The sequence below is a fragment of the Vulpes lagopus genome, chromosome 6 (assembly GCF_018345385.1).
Source record: "Vulpes lagopus strain Blue_001 chromosome 6, ASM1834538v1, whole genome shotgun sequence".
Classification (NCBI taxonomy): domain Eukaryota; kingdom Metazoa; phylum Chordata; class Mammalia; order Carnivora; family Canidae; genus Vulpes; species Vulpes lagopus.
This window is the reverse complement of record NC_054829.1, coordinates 37,157,572-37,180,236: the sequence shown is the minus strand read 5'-3', so window position 1 is coordinate 37,180,236 and position 22,665 is coordinate 37,157,572. Positions and strand designations below refer to the sequence as shown.

Sequence of the window (22,665 nt, the reverse complement as noted above, 5' to 3'; positions counted from 1 at the left end):
TGGTCTCTTTCACTTAGAAAAATGTTTCATTTTCCCCAAAGATCACGTGATCACTACAGTTAGCCTTGGGAACACAGGAGTGAACAGCACCCATTTTATCTAAAAGTCCATCTGTAGATCTCCAACCCTTCTGAAAAACCCATTACCAGCAAAACTTCAGGAGTCCTACAGAGGTGTAAGAGCCTGTTGCAACACCCCTCCATCCTCCTCCTCTCTCTTGTCACTGCCTCCATGGATTGGAGGATGGGGAGCTCAGGAGGACAACTTGGGTTTGAACTAGGGTAAGCAACTGGAGACCTCCTGCAACATTCTCTGGCTTGTGATGGAGAAGCTTGCTGTAAGAATATTTGGAAAAAGAAATTCTACTCTTTGCTTATGTTAAATCAGTTTGACTGACTTCAATCTCTGGTGTGGACTAATTTTCAGTAGACAATATCTAGTAGGTGGTTTTAGGAGGGACCCAGGGACATAGTTGGTGTGTTTTGAAAAGGGAATAGCTTCCCAGGATGCTGTATCTTTCCCCCACCCCTTGCCCCAGTGCCCTAATAAGTGGCTGCATTTCCTGATCTCTGCCCTTTTGTCACCTTTTATCATCAAAATATGCAACCAGTTTTAGGGATATGAAAACTAAATACTATAAAGTTAATAGGTTTCATAGCTAGAACTTGTGGAAGATATTCTTACCTTTATCATGCATACATCATTCTTATGTGTCTTCTCCATGTAATCATGATGAAGCAGCTCTGTGGCCTAGGTTTCTCTTGGTCTTCTCTTGAGAGAACTTAGGGAATCTTGTAACATTGCTCCTCTATATGAAACCTTCCAGTGCCTTTCTATGATCTGTGAAGGTCACTCTCCTTCCCATGTAGGTTTGGCATTAACCTTCTTTTAAATCTCCTCTCCTACTAGTCATTCATAACTCACTGTGGCTTAGCAGTACTAAACTACTCATAGGTACCTGAATCTGGCAAGCTCTTTATACTTCTGTTAACTTCTTCGTGTGAGCATGATTTAATCCATTCACTAATTTATTGCTACTTATATACTGGGCACTGGGGATTCATTCCTGCCGCACCCCTAGTTCACAGTCTAAACAGGTAAATGTGAGTCTATGTGATAAGACTTTTGATGTTGGTGCTGGGGATACTATTAGGAGAACAGTCAAACCCTGACTTGAATAAGGGTCAATAAGGCAAGTCCTGAAGTCCTTTTAGTTGGGAGTAGGGTGAGAGAGTAAGGAGGGAAGAGGAAGGCAGAGATTAGGGCAGGCATGGACCCCAGGACCAGCCAGGGATGGATGAGAGTGATAAGGTTTTGGTTGGCGCAGGACTAGCTGCAGGTGTGCCAGTATGCCCTGTGGCCTGAAGGCAGCCACATGAATGTTTTTTAAGTAGGAGCGTGGCTGAGTGCGAATGACTCAAAAAGACTTCCCCTGGGTATTTCTTCTGCTTCTCCAGTACTCTGGTACACTGCCGCTCAGGCTGTAGTTTCAGTTCAGCCATCACCTCCTCTGAATGCACTCCTGATTCCTCAGTACCAGCCAGACTCCCTCCTCTGGCCTTATAGCACCATAGACATGTGGACTAGAGAGAAGGCAACTATTGCTTTTGTATTTTAACTATTTATGTGCCCTTCCTGCTAGGGTACTGGTTCTTAGTGCTTAAAATGCAGATTCTTGATCCCCACTCCAGATATTCTGATTTAATTTAGTATAGTGTCTGCTAAAAATATTTAATAAGAATGAAGTTGCCCAAATTTATGTATATAGTGTTGGAGCTTATAGTAATGCTCAAAAATTATTCTGAGGCCAGGCCACTACAACACAGCTGTCACGAGGATATGGCCTTTGAGAAGCAGACAGTCCCATTGAACCATTGCATCCTAGACACTCAGAAATGGGAACCAGGGATCTTTAACTTGCATTTTATAATTTTCAGTTGCATATGAGTGTAATCTGTAAGGCTATCACTAATGGGTGTTCATTATGAGAGATCCTGGGAGGATATAAAACTACAAAATCTTGCACTAAGAAATTCATTCTACTTGAGATAGAGGGCAAAAGTACCCAGGCAATTGAATAATTATGCAAGATTGTGAAGGTTACGTGGGGTGCTACAGATGGAGGAGCATTAGAACCTCTTCTTTTCCTAATGAAGAAGGAAAAGAGAGGCCGCCTGCAGGGGGAGTCTGCAGACAGCTTCTGGTGAGGAAGCACTTTTTTTTTTTTTTTTTTTTTTTTATAATTTTTTTTTTTTTTAATTTTTTATTTATTTATGATAGTCACAGAGAGAGAGAGAGAGAGGCAGAGACACAGGCGGAGGGAGAAGCAGGCTCCATGCACCGGGAGCCTGACGTGGGATTCGATCCCGGGTCTCCAGGATCGCACCCTGGGCCAAAGGCAGGCGCCAAACCGCTGCGCCACCCAGGGATCCCCGAGGAAGCACTTTTTTGAGGATTGGGTATAGGAAGACAAGAAGTCATTCCTGGTGAGCGAAGTGACCGGGGCAGAATCTGGCAGGAGGAAGAGCATTGAGTAGATAGGTCTGTGTTGAAGGGGTGGTAAGCCTGGAAGGGGATGTTGGTCCGGGCTCGAAAGGGCCTTCAGCAAAAGGCTGGGTTTATGATGAGGTTGGGAATAAGTGGCTGTGTGCTTCTTGGTCTCAGGCAACTTCAGCTCTACTGTCCTTGTCCCCAACTCCATCCACCTTCTTAACCAAAGGCATGGCTTTCTGCATCTAGGGTAATAAGTACATACTCCTTTTTGTGGAGAGCATGGATCACACACTTGAGTTCCAGGTCAGTGGAAGGCAGATCAAGATGCATCCTGGGACAGTTTCACTTGGCTTTTTCACAGGGAGGAATGTATTCATGTCCCTGCCTGTTTGGAGCGCGTGTGCCCTACATACACCGCCAAGCTGTCACAGTCTCTGTTATGCAATGCTTTTGCCACTGCCTTCAATGAAAATATTAAAAAAAAAATCAGAGCTGTGATTTCCTTCTTTATTAATAAAAAACCCAGTGCTCAAGCCACCAGAGACAGGATCTAGAATAAAGCTTTCTGTTGGTGCTGACCCTGGTCATTGCTGAAGCCAGGTTGCTAGCTCTTTCACATGCCTGGGCAAACAGCCTTGCTAAGAATGTTCTCATCAAAGGTGTCTCTTCTTAATAACCCTTTGATCCAGGGTAATTCCTTTATCGTCTTAGATGGTAATTTTGCCCCAAGGAAGTCCAAGAGGCCTCCCGTAAAGACTTGTTTTGTTTAGAGTTCACCGCAAAGACTGGAAAAAGAAAGTTGCCTGTTACTATGATTTATATAGTTTTCAGTAGAAAGCTAGAGCCTATAAAAATAGTTTTTCGGTTCAGTCTTTTACCTCTACTTAGAAGATGAAGTTAAAGTACCCATTCTTGTGTTCACAGAGGAACTCTCTCCTACAACTAGAAGAAAACGTGGAGAGTTTTGTTTGAGGAAATTCGACTCTTTCATCTCTCATGAGTTATTACTTCAGGAATGCAGTTTACCAAAGCGGATTAGGGACAGTTTGTAATGCGGAAATGTGGGCACCCACAGGTTCAGAGACAAGGCTCTCCTCTCTAAATCCCCGCCTTGTCACCAGTCTACACCAGATGCTGAGAGTTACCAAGCCTGTTTATTCTCTGATTTGAGGCCACAACTATTTGTTGTAGGCTCTTACCAAAATAGGTCACTTGAGAATTGATCCACTTTATGTCTACAAATCAAGCATTAACCTGGCAGGTCAACACCCAAAATGCTTCACTTGTGTTAGTGGGACCGCTTGTTTTGGGAAAAGTGAAAATTTCTGTGTCATTGATTACAGAAAACATTCCTCACTGGTTTGATTCTGAGATTCAATTATTGCCTATAAACGTTAAAAAAAAAAAGTTGTTTTTCTAGCTAGTCTGTTCCCCAAATATCTCTTTAAAATCCCTCTTTTTCAAAGAGGAGGTGAATGAAACTTTCAATAACAGTAGTTTTTCCCTTTTTTGCACAGATGGTTGAAAGAATTCTGAATGCCATTGTTTACAACTCCCCCTCCTTATCTCCTGTTGTTGTTCAAGGTCAAAGGTTAAAAGTAGTTCTTGACGGAAGCAAAATTAAAGCAAGAGGGAATCGTCTCTTAATTGTTATAGGGAAGTCCTAAAGTTTTATGTTCAATTTTCAGTCAATGTGGAGAAGATGGGGAACATGAAAAGCTGCATTCCTCACCGATCAAGTGAAACCAGCTATCTTCTCATCCAGTACAAATAGAAAACAAAAAGTAGACTTCGAAGGCCAGAAAGAGCATTGAGGCTCTTTACGCCCATTTCCTCAGTTACTACGTCACATTAGGGAACTAATTTGTAAGCTTTGAGCAACAACTCAAATAGAAACCTATAGAACTGAGTCTGCACTGTTTTTCAAGGGCAAATGCTGAAGGTTGATAAATGCTTTACAGGTAGAAGGCATGCCTGTATTCACTGTTTTTAATCTTGTGATCAAAGGTGGATTTCAGGATTTTTTTTAAATCTGTACAACAGCTAAGGATACTACTATCAAATGAAGAAGGTGAGCAGCCACACCCATTGTTGATGGTCTCAGAGCCTTGGGGAATCCTGGAATAATGTGTCACTGTGAATCTTGGCATAGTTGACTGATTGTAATGGCACTTGCTAAAATCAAATGTATTTCACTTAAAAAAGAACTTGACAGTGATGTTAACCAAGACCCACTCTAGAGAGGCCAGAAAAGAACATCTCTGTGGAATGTGCTAGGAATTATAAATGGAAATGAAGTAGAATCAGAGTAATTTGGATTATTTTATTAAAATTTTATAATATTGAAATTTAATTGGATTATCTTACTCAGCTAAAGATGGTATAAAAAGCTTGGCAAAAATATGATTTTCTATGCTTGTTGGCCAGAAAAATACTATATGTATGGAATTTTAAAACATAAGTGTTGCTATTTCTTGACACCTACCTCTCCTTCCCCACCAGTATGTATATATAAAAGGTAAAAATGAATCATAACCTTTCTGAAACTTTCTTTGTATTCTTCAGTTTGGACACAGTCTTGGTGAGAGTTTTCAGGTGAATCCCATGGAATGAATAGTAGAGGAATATGTTTCTTTTCTTAATAGTAAACAACAGTTGCTAGCTTCTTTCCAAAAATGAACAGCTATTATCAGAAAGTTATAGTACAAATGGAAGACAACTTTAAAAAAAAAGGCAAAGTATTTGAACAGATATTTTTTCAAAAAAAGAAATATTTATGGCGAATAAGCACATGAAAACATGCTTAACATTTTTAGGCAGTAGAAAAATGCAAATTTAAACCACAATAAGATACCACTAGAGTGGCTAAAATTGAAAAGACTGACCACACTAAATGTTCATGAGACCATGGAACACTGGAACTTTTCATGTTATTGGTAGGAATGCAAAATGGTACTACCACTTTGAAAACTGGTCTAAGATCCTAATGAGCAAATAAGGATCTTAGAATGCTTTCTCTCTACTCACCTTCCTCCTGGTTTATATATAGTTGGTTGATATTTTAGATGTCTTTTTATTTTTCTTTTGAAGCTCCATTAACTAGATATGATTATTTATTTCATTGTTTGTTTACATTTACATTAGGTAAATGTAAACATTTACCTAAATGTTTATCTTTTTTTTTCTTTTTTAACACATCATTTTCTTCTGTTGCTCAGACCTTCCTTAGAGGATCATTTTCCTACCCTTCAAAGTATATGTTTTAAGGGGTGCCTGGGTAGCTCAGTCTATTGAGTGTCAGCCTTTGGCTCAGATCATGATCCCAGGGGCTGGCATCCAGCCCCATACTGGACTCCTTGCCCAGCAGGGACTCTGCTTCTCTTCCCCTCTGCCCCTCCCACCCCAACCCCCACCCTACTTCTGCTCTCTCTCTCTCAAATAAATACAATCTTAAAAAAAAAAAAAAAGTAAATACTTTATTTTTGTTTCTTTTTTTGTTTTTGTTTTTATTTTTATTTATTGTTTTTTTAGTAAATGCTTTAAAAGCTTATTTAGTGAAGGCATTTGGTGGTGAGCTATCTCAATTTTCTGAAATATCTTTCTTTTGCCCTCATTCTTAAAACCTATTTTCAGTACTAACATAGACTCTTAAGAATTAGAAAAAAACTTCACTGTGCGTTTAGCTCAGCTTTTTCCATTTCCACAGAAGGCCCGCCACTAGGCATAGACGGAATACGTGACTGTACCAGGGTCCTTGCTTCTAGCAATATAAAGTATGATTTCTTGGCCTGATACTGGAGATGCCCACTCTCCTGCCCATGTTTTGTCCACTCCAGGGTCCCCATCATCTATCTGTCCTGTTACTCAGTAGGAACCCTTTGTGTTAGAGAAAGTGGTTTTCTTTTTTTCTTTTTTAAAATATTTTATTTATTCATGAGAAAACACAGAGAGAGGCAGAGACACAGGCAGAGGGAGAAGCAGGCTCCATGCAGGGAGCCCGATGTGGGACTTGATCCTGGGACTCCGGGATCACGCCCTGAGTCAAAGGCAGGCGCCAAATCGCTGAGCCACCAGGGATCCCCCAGAAAGTGGTTTTCTTGTTGCTTCCCAACACCCATATACCTGGGCCTATGGCATTCTTTTCAGATAGAATGTCCTCTCCTAACCTCTCTACTTCATTTGGTCTGATATCTATTCCACCATCAAGGCCTAAATTAAATGCCATCTCTGCCATGGAGCTTTCCCTGACAGCCCCAACCCTCAGGTATCTTTTCTTGTCCTTTCTTCCTCTAACACTTATAGATAGCACTTAGCCTTGGTGCCTTTCATCTCTGTGTAGCTTGTTTCTCCTATTAGAATGTAAATCCATCTAGATCAGTGGCCTCTAAACTTTTTGATCATGCAGGGGTCCGCAAACAATATAGTTGAGCATGCACCCCAAATATATGTATGCTTTCATATAAATGTAACATATATGTAGTACTGTGTACATTATAATTACTATGAAGTATCACAGAATTGCAATGAAGAGTATGAGAAACAAACAAATGGGAGTTCCAGTAGTTTCTCCCTGGACCCCAGCATAGCATTCAAGAACCTTCTTGGAGCACTCTTACCCCTTTTCTGTGGTGTTATTGGCTCTGATAAATAGTAGACATTTGGTAAGGGTTTGATGATGTTGAGGTAGCTTCTAGGTGTTAGAGTGACCAGGTCAGGAGATGAATATTAGTTTTTTGAACCATATATTGTTTTAACTCTGGACATTGGTACATATGGTTTCCTCTTCTTGCAACATTTTTCCCAACTCACCTCTTCTTCACTTGTTCCAAAAGTTATAGCATTATTCTGCTTCTTAAGAGGGGCCATCTCTGATTTCCCCACATCTGGGTAAGACTCCTCCTGCCCATCTACTCTCCCATGGAAATTTGTACTATGCATAGTAACAGCTGTTTATAATCTTTCTCCAACATTAGACTTTCAGTTGAAGACATTACCATACCCTGTTCACCATTGTGCCCCTAATTCCCATTGCAATGTCTGGCACTTAATAAGTGTTGGAGACCTGTTGGTTGAATAAGAGTGTGCTGGAGAAGGAAGGAAGAGTTTTGAGTGTCCTTAGAACCTACATGGGGACTGAAGACAATATCATTGTAAAAGATGGCCTGCTATATAATGGCCAAAGTGAAATAGAATGCCGCCTTGTCCCAAAGTGATTTGTGAATTAATGACAGCTGAGGGTTGAGAGCTCTGTTCTTTAATATTTTGTGGGGGCCCTAGCAGTTTGTTGAGCTGTTTTGTGTTTAAACTGTACATTTACTAGATTATGGTAATTTCTGCATTCAAACTAGAATATGCAGACTTCTGTTGGTGTGGTGTGTTGAGCTGGTACTAAATACCCCCAGGGTTGGAGGCATTTGTCATACTTTAGTCAACCATTTGAAGTATTTTTACATACATCTCTGGTTTTCCTAGGAAAATATGAACTCCTACTCACAATATAGGCTGGGTTATTCATGGTAGTCAAGAAAGAACCCTTTGAATGGATTTTTAGGAAAGAGAATCCTTCTTTGTCCTTGACTAGTAGAATGTTTTCTTTCTAGTAGCACAGGGATCATAAAGGACAGATTCATTGCTAATCAAAAAATGTACTTTCATCAGAGATTTCTATCTCTGTCAATACCAAGTCTTTGTTTACACTGTTTAAAAAAAACCCCAAGTTTAATTTCTTCATCTCTTTTCAGTTTTATTTTGTTCCTAATTTAAGGCATAATGTAATTGTCAAAAAGCAAATAAACAGAAAACCCAACCTAGTAGCCAAGATATAAATTCTAAATTGCCAGCTGCTGACAGGAAGCGACCATATGAGTGATATTTGATTAAAGCAGCTGTCTCCTTGCTTTTTTTTTTTTTTTTTAACTATCATAAATGCTGGCTGAGGTTCAAAGCCCTGGTGTTAATGCTTTTTTTTTTTTTTAAAAAGATATATATATACACACACACACACACACACACACACACACACACATATATATATATAAAGATTTTATTTATTTATGAGAGACACGTAGAGAGATGCAGAGACATAGGCAGAGGGAGAAGCAGGCTCCCTGTGGGGAATCCGATGCAGGACTCAATCCCAGGACCCTGGGATCACACCTGAGCCAAAGGCAGATGCTCAACCACTGAGCCACCCAGGTGCCCCAGCCCTGGTGTTAATGTTGCAGGAAATTTTGTTTTGTGATAAAGATGTTTTACCTTCGGCGCTAGGTTTGGAATTAGGCTGCTTATAACAAGCAGTGGTGCAATGGTTTTAAAAATCATGTTGAGTCAGCAGCACGAGGGAGGCAGCATTGCTCTCATTCCAGCCATGTAGTTGGAGAAGGAAATGATGAGGCATCATATTCCTCATGGCTAATATCCTGCAAGGTTTTTCTGAAATCATAAAATCAGAAGTTGGTAGCCTAGAAGAGACCTCAGAAATCTACCCGTGGAAAAGAGGGGGAAAAAATTGAAAGGGAAATGGAATAAGCCAAGCTATGGGGCAGGGTTCTTTTTAGTCCTCAGCAGGAAACACATGTTTATCTGGAAAAGATTTTGGATGGACAGGTTGTTTGTGTAAGAATTTTTTTGTGTGAGGAAGGAAGATCAACCTGAGCTTAGAGGCAGGGCAGGGGTGGGGGTGGAGAAATCAGTCAAGTGAATGAGAAAATCACAGAGGTTTCAACCAGGAAACCCAGTTTTTATGGGGATGATATGCTAATACTATCAGCTTACTTTTAAGCCAGTTGGCATGTTCATTTTCCTTTTTATAATATAGGATGACTAAATGGTAACTCTAGTATTAATTGCTATAAAAACAAATAGTAACTTTTAAAAATTATGGACGGCTTATGTCCACACTACAACCTGCATGTGGATATTTGTAGCAGCTTTATCCATAACTGCCAAAACTTAGAAGCAGCCAAGGTGTCCTTCAGTAGGTGAAGGGAAAAATAAGTTGTGGTACATCCAGATGGTGGAATATTACTCAGTGCTAGGAAGAAATGAGCTATCACACCATGGAATGATATAGCTCATGGCAGAGCCTTAAATGAATGCTGTTAAGTGAAAGAAGCCAATCCGAGAAGGCTATATACTGTCTGATTCCAGCTATGTGGCATTCTGGAAAAGGAAAACCATAAATAAATTAAAAGACAGCAAAAGGATCCATGTTACCACAGGTGGTGGTAGAAGAGGGTGGGGGGACAAACAGGTAGAGCACAGACAATTCTTAGGACAGTGAAAATACTCTGCATGATATTTATAATGATGTATATATGTTATTACTGTTTGCATTCAATATACAACATTGGGGTGGAACCTTAAGGAGCACCTAGGTGGCTCAGTTGGTTAAGCATCTGCCTTTGGCTCAGGTCATGATCCCAGGGTCCTGGGATGGAGCCCCGCGTCGGGCTACTTGCTTGGCAGGGAGCTTGCTTCTTCCTCTGCCTCTGCCTGTCGCTCCCCTTGCTTGTGCTTTCTGTCAAATAAATAAATCTTAAAAAAAAAAAAAGGCACGAACCCTAAGGTAAACTATAAACTTTGGGTGATTGTGTGATGTATCATCATAGGTTTATCCTTGTTCAGAAAGGTACCATTCTAGTGAGTGATGTTGATAGTAGGGAAGGCTATGCTTGTGTGGCATCCAGGAGCATTGGGTTCCCCGTGGGGAGCCTGCTTCTCCCTCTGCCTGTCTCTCTGTGTCTCTCATGCTCTCATGAATAAATAATAAAAAAAAAGATATGAGACGATGTTTTGGGTGAAAAGTATTGGCAAAATAACACATAGAGTATGCCATCACTTATTGTGTGTCTTTTTTTTTTTAAGATTTTATTTATTCATGAGAGAAACAGACAGGCAGAGACATAGGCAGAGGGAGAAGCAGGCTCCCCGCAGGGAACCCGATGGAGGACTCAATCCCAGGACCCTGGGATGATGCCCTGAGCCGAAGGCAGACACTCAACCACTGAGCCACCCAGGCATCCCACTTATTGTATGCCTAAATGGTGTGTATATTTGGCATGGTCACCAAAATACTTAATGATTTTTTTTTTGTACAATGAGATTTAAGATTATTTTTAAGAGAAAGTTTTTTCTTTATAGTTTTCTGTACCATTTGCATTTTCTATAGTGATCATATATTATCTTACAAAAGCAACAAAAGAGCAAAAAGATACATTTCACATACTGCTCTTTGCACATTATGGCTTCATTGTCTTCTTACATTAAGCTCAAAAAAGGTCCTTAGAGGAACAGGAAATACCATGGATGAGACATTTGTTCCCCAGTTAAATTTAGTAATGAAGGATAAAAGAAAAATCGCCAGATAATTGGAAAATGCTTATATTTTAAAGCACATACAACCAAGACACTTAATCTAATTTAAGCTTGGAGTTGAAGGTAATGCCATTTTTGAGGTATTTTCCAGATAGGAGAACAGTGAGAGGCATAATGAGGACCTACCTCTGTATAATCCAATCCAAATCTGATGAAACCTGGTGGTGATGAACCACTCAGTAATGTTTAACTTTCATTTTAAAAACTGAAGAATGAAGAAGTGGCCGTTAGAATTCTGTTTATGGATGAAATCAATGTGAGTGAAGGAAATGAAGTATTTCCAGAATCACAGCAACGGGGTAGGAATTCATACCATTTTTGCAGAAAGGAATTGCAGGATTCTTGCATTTGATAATAGGGAGCAAGAGGGAATTTCTGTCATTAAATTATGTATGCATGAAGGAGAAGGCACAATAATAGTTGAAAATTATTATTATAGAATTTTCTATTTATACTTTATTCTGCAAAGAATTTTAGAGTACCTTTTTAGGAAGTATTTATGGCACCAAACTATAAATAAGAAAGCAGGACCAGAGTAAGTATAAATTCATTCTAGGACAATGTGGATGTCCTCCATATTTCTTCTCAGGGCACAAAGAAAAGCTGGAAATTCTAAAGAATTAATGCCCCCTGCCCCTGAAACAGCCATCAACCAATGACAGATGGCAGCTGGAGAATAACTATTCCAGTTTTTCTGCCCCTTGAGGATGTTTCATCAATTCCTTGAGATCACTGAAGAAGCCCAGTCATGTGGTAGGATGATAGGGAAGAGGAGATGTGATGGTTTCCTGGATGTTGGGTCAGGGTTGTTGACATTGGTGTCTACTGAACAGATTTAATAGAGGAGTGTAAGATCTGCTGGCTTCTTGATGAAAGGACTCCTTGTCCTCCCAGGTTGACAACAGGGAGGACTACCACCTGGGAGAAGTGGCTAGACTTTGTATCCCCAGGTCTTATGTCCCAGGATTCACGTTTCTCTAGGGATTCTCACTTTTCACTAGGCCCTCTGTCTACCATGGTAGCCTCTTTAATGCACTCTTCAAGGCAGAGCTCAGGTCTACTTGGAGCATGTAAACCAGGCTTACTGGCAGAAACTGAAGTATATGTAGAATAATATGCACTAGATGACTTCCCTTACAAGGGATGTTGAACACATCTGTGTACCTTCATGACTGGGCTTACTCCTAGCCTACCTCAGTCTGTCTCTGTAAAACTTTCTAGACAGATTATTCCTGGGGTCTCAAGTCCAGACACCAGAGAGTGAGGACCAAAGGGAAAGAGTCTGTCTCCCACCTAACTTAGGTCCCACTGAAAGTCATTTTGTTGCCTGAAGATTTGACTTTCTCTCAGATATTGGACAGTGAGAACACAATCCTTTGGGGGAAAATCCACCCCTTACCTTACTATGGTCCAACTAGGATAACTACTGTAATTTCCATTCAGGAGATTTACGTAGACTATAGCAGGGGAGCTGCCTCCCTGCAGGGTATGACATGATCCCTCCTGTATTTCATATGCACAACTGGATGGATTGCAGAGGGGAGCAACCTTATGCAGAGAGCCTAGTTGGGAAACTAGTACATAGTCTAGTTGAGAAGAAGAAGGTAGCATGAACTATCTCCAGTGAATATGGGAGGGACAGATCTAGTCAGATTATAATAGGTTTAGTAGAACTTGACAGTTGATTGGTTGTGGGTGGAGAAAAAGGATCTGAAAACATCTTTAGTTTTTTTCTGGGTGACTCCAAGGATAGCAATACTATTATCTAAGAAAGAGTGGGTTGAAGAGGCAGGGAAGAGGGCTCAGCCTACAAACGTCAATTTAAGGTTATTTGCGGATATCTTGGAGAGCTGCTGAGAAGCTACTTAGAAATGTTTAGTATCTTTTTATGTGTAGTTAGAAGCCAGAACTAGAACTGCTGATTTGGGAGCCTTCAGTACATAGGCAATTGTTAGAAATCAAGAGAACATAGGAGGTCTCTGAGGAGATGAATGAGCATCCAGAAAGACCAGAATGGCGTGCAAAGAGTGTTGGGACACATACAAGTTTAAAGGTTGGGTGGGAGAAGAGAGCTGGTGAAGAGGATTTTGGAGGAAATTGTAGAGAGAGGAGACAGATGCTATTGGAGCTGAGGTACTTCTCTCCAAGTATTGGAAAGGGGAGAGTTTGTACTTTGGTGGTACTCCTGTTTAACAGAAGTGAAGAGGGTGAAGATATGATGGGAGACAGTACCCTCTCCTTGTGACAGTGGAGTGAAAGGCCTTCCCCATTGCTCTTGATGAAGCTTTGGACACATCTAGGAGCTTAGTTCTGATCACCTTTCTGCTGACAGAAGAGTCTGGGATGATGGGTAAGAATGTGCTCAGCTTTTACAGTGCTGTGAGCCATGAGGGCCACTCAAGAGAGTCAGTGTAGGAACAAATGATTTTTCTCTCTTCCTCTTGCCAATGATAGCCATCCACATGATGCATGATGGAAGGTGTTTATGCAGGCTGACCTTCCTCAGAGGGAGCCAAACCCTCAGAAACACCTGTGCATGGTACCTGTAGAGTCAGGTCTCCTCATGCACTGAGTCTAATCACTCTCTGTGAATTTAAAAATAGCTATGAGTCATGTGGTATGCACTTTTCAAAAACAGAAGATTCTGTACTACTCAGTGTTATTTGGGGGCTTTTGCATGCAATTTTTAAAATGCTAACACCTTTTTTTTGTAGCCTTTGTCACTGGTGCTGACATAAAGTCCTGGAACCTTCTCTCCATCCTGTGTCTCAAATTCTCCTTCCTCTTTTCCAAACAACTGCTAAGCTCAGTCCCTTTATAAAGTCATTCTTAATTCATCAGAGGACTAGATACACAATTGCTGTGATTCTCTCTTCACTCAACACCCTCTAAATGCTCTCACCCACTGGTGGTGTGTACTTATCGTAAAGACTCATTGAGTTCTGTATTTGCGTAACCCATGTCCTAATCTCTCTTTGTTTATATCCTTATTGTCTCAGACAGGAATCATCTAATGTTAAATTCTTCTGCATCATTCTTCGTGCACAGAGTTTTGTGATCAGATGGTTGCCTATTCAGTGTGTTTGAGGATATTAAGCAAGATTCTCTCGCGACCTTATCTTGTTACCTTTCAGTATATATTTTGGAGAGATAAACAACATAATACTTTCTGGGGTTTTTTTTCTTGACTAGTAGCTTGCTTAGCTCTAAGGTCTTCCTGTTTGTTTTTCTCCCAGTTCTTCCCTCCCATACGCACAAACGATAAAACAAATATCTCAGGAAGAAGGAAAAAAAGACGTGGGAGAGCATTGCTCCATGTTCCACAATAGTAAACAGAGTCTGGTGACCCCACTTTTATCAGTAGCTACTTGACCTCACTTAACCTTCCTGTTAGCTTCTGTTTCCTCCCCAGAAAATGTATTACTTTCCAGGGATTCCAGGAGACCTGATGTTCATAAAGGACACAGTAGTGTGAGGTTACCCATGAGGCCCTGGGATAACACCAAGAGTGGAGGATTTCTAGTGGTAGTTCTGACACTAGCTGGTTAGGTCAAACACCTTGGGCACGGTGTTTAAGGGAATGGTTCCCTAAGTATTGATTTCTAGGCAATTAGGTGATTAAATTAAATCCTTTCTGTTCTTTGATCTCCATGGTAGTATGGAGGAAGAGCTTTCACAATTATGTAACACTTGCTACCTGTCAGGTGCTTTTCTAATTATATTACACTTATTAACTCAGGGAGTCATTAAGGTAGCCCTTTGAGGAAGGTTCTCTTGTGCTTCCTGTTCTACAAAGGAGGAAATGGAGACATAGGAGAGTCAACAGTTTGCCCAAGATCACCTAGCTTGGAAGGCAGGAAGCAGAATTCCTGCCCAGGCTCCAGATCCTGCATCCTCAACTACCACCCAGTCCAGCCTGTTGCATAGAAAGGCCAAACAGCTTCCTCAGCTTGGCCCCTTGCAGACACGCCATGGATCTTTGTAAACTGCTGTGCCCTGGCTGTGAAGCAAATTCAGCTTAACAAAGTTGACTCATATTTTTACACCGAATCAAAGTTATTCCCTTTATGCCTTTTATATTCTGGAAATACCTACTTAATTCTTAATATTAAAAGGTGCCATTCTGTAGACTTTCAGTCTCCTATTTAATTTGGTTGCAATCATTTGAAAATTAGGAGACATGATCTCTGCTTTCAGTAGTACTTTAAAATCACTGGTTTCTACAGCTGGGATAGAAAACCTTAGCTTCAGATAGATAGAACAAAAGACTAAAGAGGATGAAGCACTTACTGTTTTGAGATAAAGTTAAGGCAGCTCTACAGAGACTTCAGAGAGATTCCCCTCTCCCACAAGGCCTCAGGTTCACCACATGCAGTCCAGTAGGACTTTTGGCAGTGAAAATGAACCCTGGAGTGGTTTCGTGGCTCCCAGTCATTTGTGCCTTCAAAAGTTCTAAAGAGTGTGTGGGATGACAATCAGATTTTATGAAATAGAATTTTATTTCAAAAGAGTTCATGTTTGTTGTATTTGGCCTAATTATTCTCCATCCATGGATGGGATGGCTTGTCAAAACTCACTCTGGTGAGACAGAGCAGGTCTCCAGGCCTGCCCACCTCTGAGCCTGGAATGTGAATTTCCCTGCTAGGCACTGAGCCAGCTTCCTATTTATTTAAAGGCACTGAGCATCTCAGGAGGAAAACAGAAGTTGTGATGCAAGTTTTGGCTGCAAAGCACGTTAAGGTTGCCTAACGTGTTTGAAAAAAACAAAACAAAACAAAACACATGTGATCTGGAAAATTTCTCCAAGCTTGGGTTGGTTTAAGGTACAAAAGGATTAAATAGTCTTCTTTTTTTGTTTTTTGTTTTTTTTTTAAGTGCTTTTAACTCAGTCCTAAGGAAACCGAGTCCTAAGGAAAAAGGAGACAGTGCAAACAGCGAGGAAGCCCCCTCCCTGTGTGCTCTGATTATAAAGTGCAGGTCAAGTCTGTACCTGGGCAGAGTGCAATCTGAGAGCTCTTTTTTTCTGTCTGGGGTACTTATCAAGAGAATGTGATAGTGAAAGTCATTTGAAGCCATGGCACCCCTAGCCCCTGTTTTCTTAACCAAACATCTTTCAAATTCCCAGGTGTGTATGAGTGTGTTTTTGTGCTTTTTAAACAAAAAGAGGCCCCTGAGCAAAAGAATACAGAAGAGGAAAGAGGAAAGTTTAGTTAAAATGACCACATAGGAGGGGCTTCTGAGACATCTGGGATATAGAGGTGAACTCGTTCCCAGTGCTATGAGATTAGGAAAAGATTGAGGTGCAGTCCCAGATTGCTTTGGGAAGAAGGAGAGAGGCATTTCACCTTGATTTAGGATTTGGGGGATGCCACTTAGGTTCTGAGACAGATAGGATAAGTCTAAGTTAACTAGTCAGAGGGGAGAAAAAGAGGATAGAGCATTCCAGGAGGGGTGGAAGGCAGGAGCGAAGGCATTAAGGGATGACCACCACAGTGGATAGCTGCAAGTAGTTTCTTCCTTAGTCCTTCAGGCTAGAAGGAATCACCTGGAAAAAAATCATTGGTCCTGTTATTACTATGGCAAGAGCTGTTGGGGGCGGGCGGGGAGGGGGGGCAGGATTCAATTCAAGAAATATTAAGAATACAAGTGAGCTGACCTTTTAACCACTCTTCATAGTATTAAGGGTTTAAAAAAGTAAATTCTTGATAATTAGACCCCTGGGGAAATTTAATTTGCATCTAGATGTGATAAGTGTTTAGTAATTCAATACAGATTTTGCACTGGCCAGTATTGAGCTAGGTCTCAGGCTGGTGATAACATATGCTAGATATAATGTGATCATTAGGCCAAATTTTATCATCTGCCCAGCAAAGGAAAATTAAAATCTGATCTTTTTGTTATTACTAAATGGCTTCTGGAAATAATGCAGAAGAGAGCTGTATAAGAGAGTGACTTATGTTCATATGTGATCCTTATACAGGATTTTAAGAAATTCAGGAATATTGATTATGATGCTATCCCCATAGGACTGAGAACAGTGATATAAGTATCTTCTTGAGACAGATGGGAAACCTGAGAATGAAAATAATTAGGCTAATTGCCAAAGGTTTTACAAATACACATCCCAAAATAAGAACTGAAGCAGGTAGAATTTTAACTGTGCCAGAGCCTCTGAAAGTATTGGTGTCTTAACCAAATTCATTTTCTCTATTTCTGCATTTCATTCTTGAGGTTTCTGATGTAAACCCTAATTTTTACTGTTAAGTAGAAAGTAGCAATTGATATCTCTATACCATATATTCTTCCTAGCATTTTTATAGAAAAAACAATCCTAGAAGTTGAATTGCTGAATTAAAAAAAAATGTACATTTACAGCTTTGACAGGTATTGTCAAATTGGTCTCAAAATATGTATATTCTTGAAATAGCTGCATATGTTAAATGCTACCATGGGCTCCGTTCTGTGCCGAATGCTTTCATTGCAATACCTCTTTCAGTCTTTGGAAAAACCTATGAGAAAAGCATTACCTGGTTTTATGGATGGGAAGACTGAGGCTTTGCAGGGTAGACACAGCCAGAAGGTGGCAGAGCAGGACTGGAGCCCAGTTAAACTCCTACCAGCAGAGAGGAGGTGCCTATTTCCCCATTCCCTTGTAAGCATAGGCACATTAGCAATCCTTATAAACATCTACCGATTTAAGTAAAATGTCATTTACCTCCTGATTTTTATATGTCCGTCTTTGATAGGATTGGACATCTGGTATGTTTATTGTCTGTCTGCATTTATAGTTTTATAAATTGCCTGTTCACCTCCTCTGCCCCATTTTTACTAGTTTGTTCATCCCTTTTTATTATTAATTTCTACATATTATAAATAGTAACCCTTTGTCATATTTTGCAAATCCCTTTCCCCCTGTTTGTTGTGTTTAACTTTCTGGCTTAACACACTGGTTTATGTGTCTTTTGCCAAATAGAACTTTAAATTCCTTAAATTGGGGGTACCTGCGTGGCTTAGTGGTTGAGTGTCTGCCTTCAGCTCAGGGAGTGATCTCGGGGGTCCCAGGATTGAGTCCCACATTGGGCTCCCTGCATGGAGCCTGCTTCTACCTCTGCTTCTGCCTCTGCCTGTGTTTCTCATGAAAAATAAATACAATATTTTAAAAAATCTACAAACATTAAAAAAATAAATTCCTTAAATTGCAGGTTTGTGAGTCTTCTATAGTTTTAGAGTATTGTTACCCTTATCCCATCCTAGGAGTATATATTTTTTCCCTTATTTTTCCATAACTTCCTCCTTAACATTTACCTGAGGTTATTTTGGTATAAGGAGTGAGATAAAGATATTTTCTAAAAGGCTAACTAGTTATCTAAACACTATTCATAATCTCTCATTTCCCATTAATTTGAACTATGTTCTCTTTAAGAAAAATTGATTCCTAGTTTTGGACTTTTCTTGAAGTGATAGCATGCTGTTTTAGTCACTGTAACTTTGTTTTATCATGTAGGACAAGTCTTCCCTCATTAGAATTTTTGGACGGTTTTTAAATATCTATGGTTTCGGGGATCCCTGGTGGCTCAATGGTTTGGCGCCTGCCTTTGGCCCAGGGCGCGATCCTGGAGTCCCGGGATCGAGTCCCGCGTCAGGCTCCTGGCATGGAGCCTGCTTCTCCCTCTGCTTGTGTCTCTGCCTCTCTCTCTCTCTCTCTCTCTCTATGTCTATCATGAATGAATGAGTGAATGAATGAATGAATGAATAAATAAATAAATAAATCTTAAAAAAACCATGACCAGGTGCAGCACTAAGTATTTTATTTCTTTTTTTATTTTTGAAGATTTTATTTATTTATTTGAGGGAGAAAGGGGGCTGGAGCACAGAGAGAATGGGAGAAGCAGACTCCCCACTGAGCAGAGAGCCCAATGCAGGGCTTGATCCCAGGATCCTCAGATCATGACCTGAGCCAAAGGCAGACATTTAACCAACTGAGCCACCCAGGTGCACAATATTTAATTTCTTTAAAAAAGCATATATATTAATATATGTCACTTAAAAATTTATTGTTTTGCTACTTGATTTGCTTTGTAATCATATATATATATATATATATATGTATGTGTATGTGTATTTATTTATTTTAAGATTATAAAGCTTTACTCTGAGAAGGGATCTATAAGTTTCACTAGGCTAAGGAGTCCATGACATGAAAAATGATTACTAACCCCCAATTTATTTTTTCTGATATATCTTCATATATCCATTATATCTTTTAGTCCTGGGATTGTATCACATAGTTCCCTTCAAAAAACAGGGTGCTTCTTTGCTTCTCTATTCTTAAACAGGTTTAAATGTTAATATCATCTTGTTTTTAAAGGCTGCAAATAATTTACCCATGAAACCATCTGGGCCTGGCTGATTTTCAAGAGGCGGTCCATAGAAAATCTTACCAATTTTTTTTCTAAATAAATCCACCTGTTTGGTTTATGTAGCTCTTATTCAGTTAGTTTGGGTCATTTGTGTTTTCACAGAAATCTATTTCTTCCAGGTTTTGAAATTTATTAGCAGATTATTTTTGTATTACTCCTTAAGTTTTCTTTGCATTGAAGTGATTAATTGAAAAGCTTTATTGAAGTAATCTTTTATTAATCACAAATCTCTGCACACATTACAAAAGTTCTAGTATAATTATGTGGAAGAAATAATTTACTGTTTTTAGATGGGGCGCAGTTTTGATTCTTCAAACTAGGAGCCACTATTTCTAAAAATGTGAAGTTGGAAAAGGAACTTTGCCCCAAGTCCGGGTTAATTTCTACCCATTCCGGACATGGTGTTGGGGACTGGTGCTTTAGGCCAGTACCCTCACTGTGCTGCTGCTGTTCCCTCCTTCTATTTGTGAGGATGGCAGAAAGAGTTACCTACTGGTATTTTTAGCCAGTCAATGGCCCCAAGCCCCACACAGCTGGATAGGAGCTAGAAGACCAGGTTGATATCTCATACTGGAACATTAGAACCCTGGGGAACCTATGGTCTGTGCCAGAGCCACTGGTCCAAGATAGCCAGATATAATTAAGCAGTCGGTAATCTCAGAGTTCACTTAGGTCCGACCCTTACAAATTAAGAGTCCTAAGGTCCCTAGGAAGCATGATGATGTTCTGGGGTATTTTGCATCTTCAATAAAGAAGAAACGATGTGGAGAGTATTTGAGCTATTATGCTTTCTTATACATTAGATACAGCTAGATTCATTTGCACATTAATCTTTTTTCCTCTCTTTTAATGTACAGCCACTCTCCAGAGAGACCGAATCTTCAAACATTTTACCAGGAAGCGCCAAAGGGCTATGCGAAGGCGAGTCCACCAGATCAATGGACACAAGTTTATGGCCACGTACCTGAGGCAGCCCACCTACTGCTCTCACTGCAGGGAGTTTATCTGGTATGAGGTTCCTGGCTTCTCTCTTCCTAGGAGCTTCTTTCTATAATCAAGGCCTCCTCTGGTTGTGTGTAGTTTCATAGGAAGCATGATTATGAAGAATTGTTTTAGGATCTGATTTTTGCTTTTTATTCTAATATATTGATCCAGCAATTTTAATTCCCAATAAAAAAGAATCTAAATTTACAGATCCAAGTTTTAGATGTTATTTCTTCTTCCAATCATTTGGGGAAAGGTGCTAATGAATCATTAACTGGTTAAGAGGCACTAATTAGGGAGACTAATCAATCAATATATAGATAATAAATTGGATAATCAGCCACTAAGAGAGAAAAAAAAACAGCAGTATTGCTTTAAAAAAAGTATGACTCATGTGATAGGTTACAGAAATTAATTATTGTAAGTACAGTGAGCATACAGTGTATGTGGCCAAAGGTAATAACTTATAGTGATTGCATACTATAATCCTTGGTATTAAGGAATTGCAATAATTAACAGTTGAGAAATTCTAGATAAATTGGGGCAATATCTTACTATACGTGTGACTGAAGCTTAAGCCTCAGTGGCAAATCTATACTGTAAAATAAATTTGTTAATTGCTATCATCATTTAGAGCCAACATTAAACACATTTATTTGGAAAGGGAAGAAGGAAACGATCCCTTACACACATCCAAAAATGTACACATACATGCCCATCTCTGAAGGAGAAAAGACATATGAGTATAGCATAAAAGGAAATCCTTGTTTTTGTTGCAAACTTTAGTCATTTTGTTTAAGTCAAAAGCACTTGGTTCAGAGTAAATTTTTTTGAGTTATCAATCAATGAGTTTGTGGTTTGGTTTTGTGTGTGTGTGTGTGTGTGTGTGTGTGTGTGTGTGTGTGTGTGTGATTACTTTGGTTTAAAAGTACCAAAGGTTTAAAAGTACTTTTAGCAGTCAGAGTCCAGGGTTAGTGTTTCTGGCATTTTACATTAAGAATAGAGTCTTGTCTAAACCAAAGACCTTAAACTGGCTGTTGATATGATGCCTACAAATGTGCCATCACAATTCTAGTCTTCAGAAAGAAACAGTTCCTGCTGTGATAATTGAACAAATCAAAAGTGCTGGCCACTTTGAGCCCATTTTCCACTCTTGTGGGATCTGTATTCTCTAGTTAGGTGTTGTCCACCTCTCTCCTTGTGGTTTTCCTGACCTGAAAGGTCTGCCACTCTTCATTTCATGTCACATCATTCTGCCTCCCTCCTTTCTGTGACTTGCCTACCCTTGTGGGCATTTGTGGTGACAACCTGGGACCTCAACTAACGTTCTCAGTGGAAACTTCTTTTTGATAATTTCACTAAATTTTTTTCCACCAAGAAAACATTAACTCCCACTCAACTAGCCTTCGCTTGCACATTCTCTCTTTCTTTCTCACTCACACACACACACCCATATACACAGGCACACACACACAATATAATATTAATGTATGTTACATATATATGGTTAAGAGTATATACTCTGGCATTCAGTCTCATCACCAACTAAATGTGTGAACCTAGATAAGGTATATAATCCATCAATATTTCCTTATTTGTAAAATAAAGATAATTTTTTTGCTTACATTATGAATTTTTATATAGATCTTAAAATGCTAGGTGCCATTCTAAGCATTTTATATTATCACCTCTTTCTATCTTCATGATAACCCTATGAAGTAGGTACTGTGGTCATTACTGCCCTTCATAGATGAAGAAACTATGGTTCAAAGGAATTAATGATGTGTCCCAAATCATGCCTAGGCCGTTTGGTTTCAGAGTCTGTGCTGTGAGCCTTCCTGTTATGCCTGCTACCTCTCATGACTTTTGCGAGGATTAAATGAGATGCTATATGTCAGCAATGTGGCTTGGTTCCTGGCACATCTCCAGGCTTAATAAACTATGGTCTGTGTTAAATGAGAATGGGGATAATGTCATCACTGCCCAGAGAATATCCTAGGGGAGAGACCAAGATGACAGCTGTGGGCCTGACGGGCATCTTGTGGCAGCACTTCTGTGCCTCACCCCTTGTTGAACTCTAAGGGCTGATGGGGGCACAAAGAAGAGGGAGGGAGCCTCAGGCCAGGCAGCTTCTGTAGGCTCAGCTGTTTACTTCACAACCTGTGGATCTTTATGAGTATGTGAGTGCAAATGTAAGGTGGAGTGATCCTTCAGGCTGAGGCTCAGTCACAAGACCAGATGAGGACATGGGGTTTGCCATAGAGGGAGGTGGGTGGAATGAAGATCGCCAATATCCACCTGTGTATATCACTGGAGCATTCTGGTCATCAGGTGACTTCCTCTGTCTTTGTGGTAACAAGGGCTCAGAAAGCACCTCATCTTTGCTTCTTCT

At 40.0% G+C, this 22,665-nt stretch overlaps 1 protein-coding gene across 2 annotated transcripts in view; it reads left to right on the top strand.

Moving 5' to 3' along the window:
* Positions 1 to 22,665, top strand: part of PRKCH (protein kinase C eta) — a 260,369-nt gene that overhangs the window by 129,625 nt on the left and 108,079 nt on the right. For both annotated transcript variants that reach the window (XM_041758255.1, XM_041758254.1), the window contains exon 3: positions 20,147 to 20,297. In XM_041758255.1, coding sequence (XP_041614189.1) covers positions 20,203 to 20,297 — 95 coding nt within the window. In that variant the 5' untranslated portion in view covers positions 20,147 to 20,202. The remainder of the gene's footprint in view (positions 1 to 20,146; positions 20,298 to 22,665) is intronic.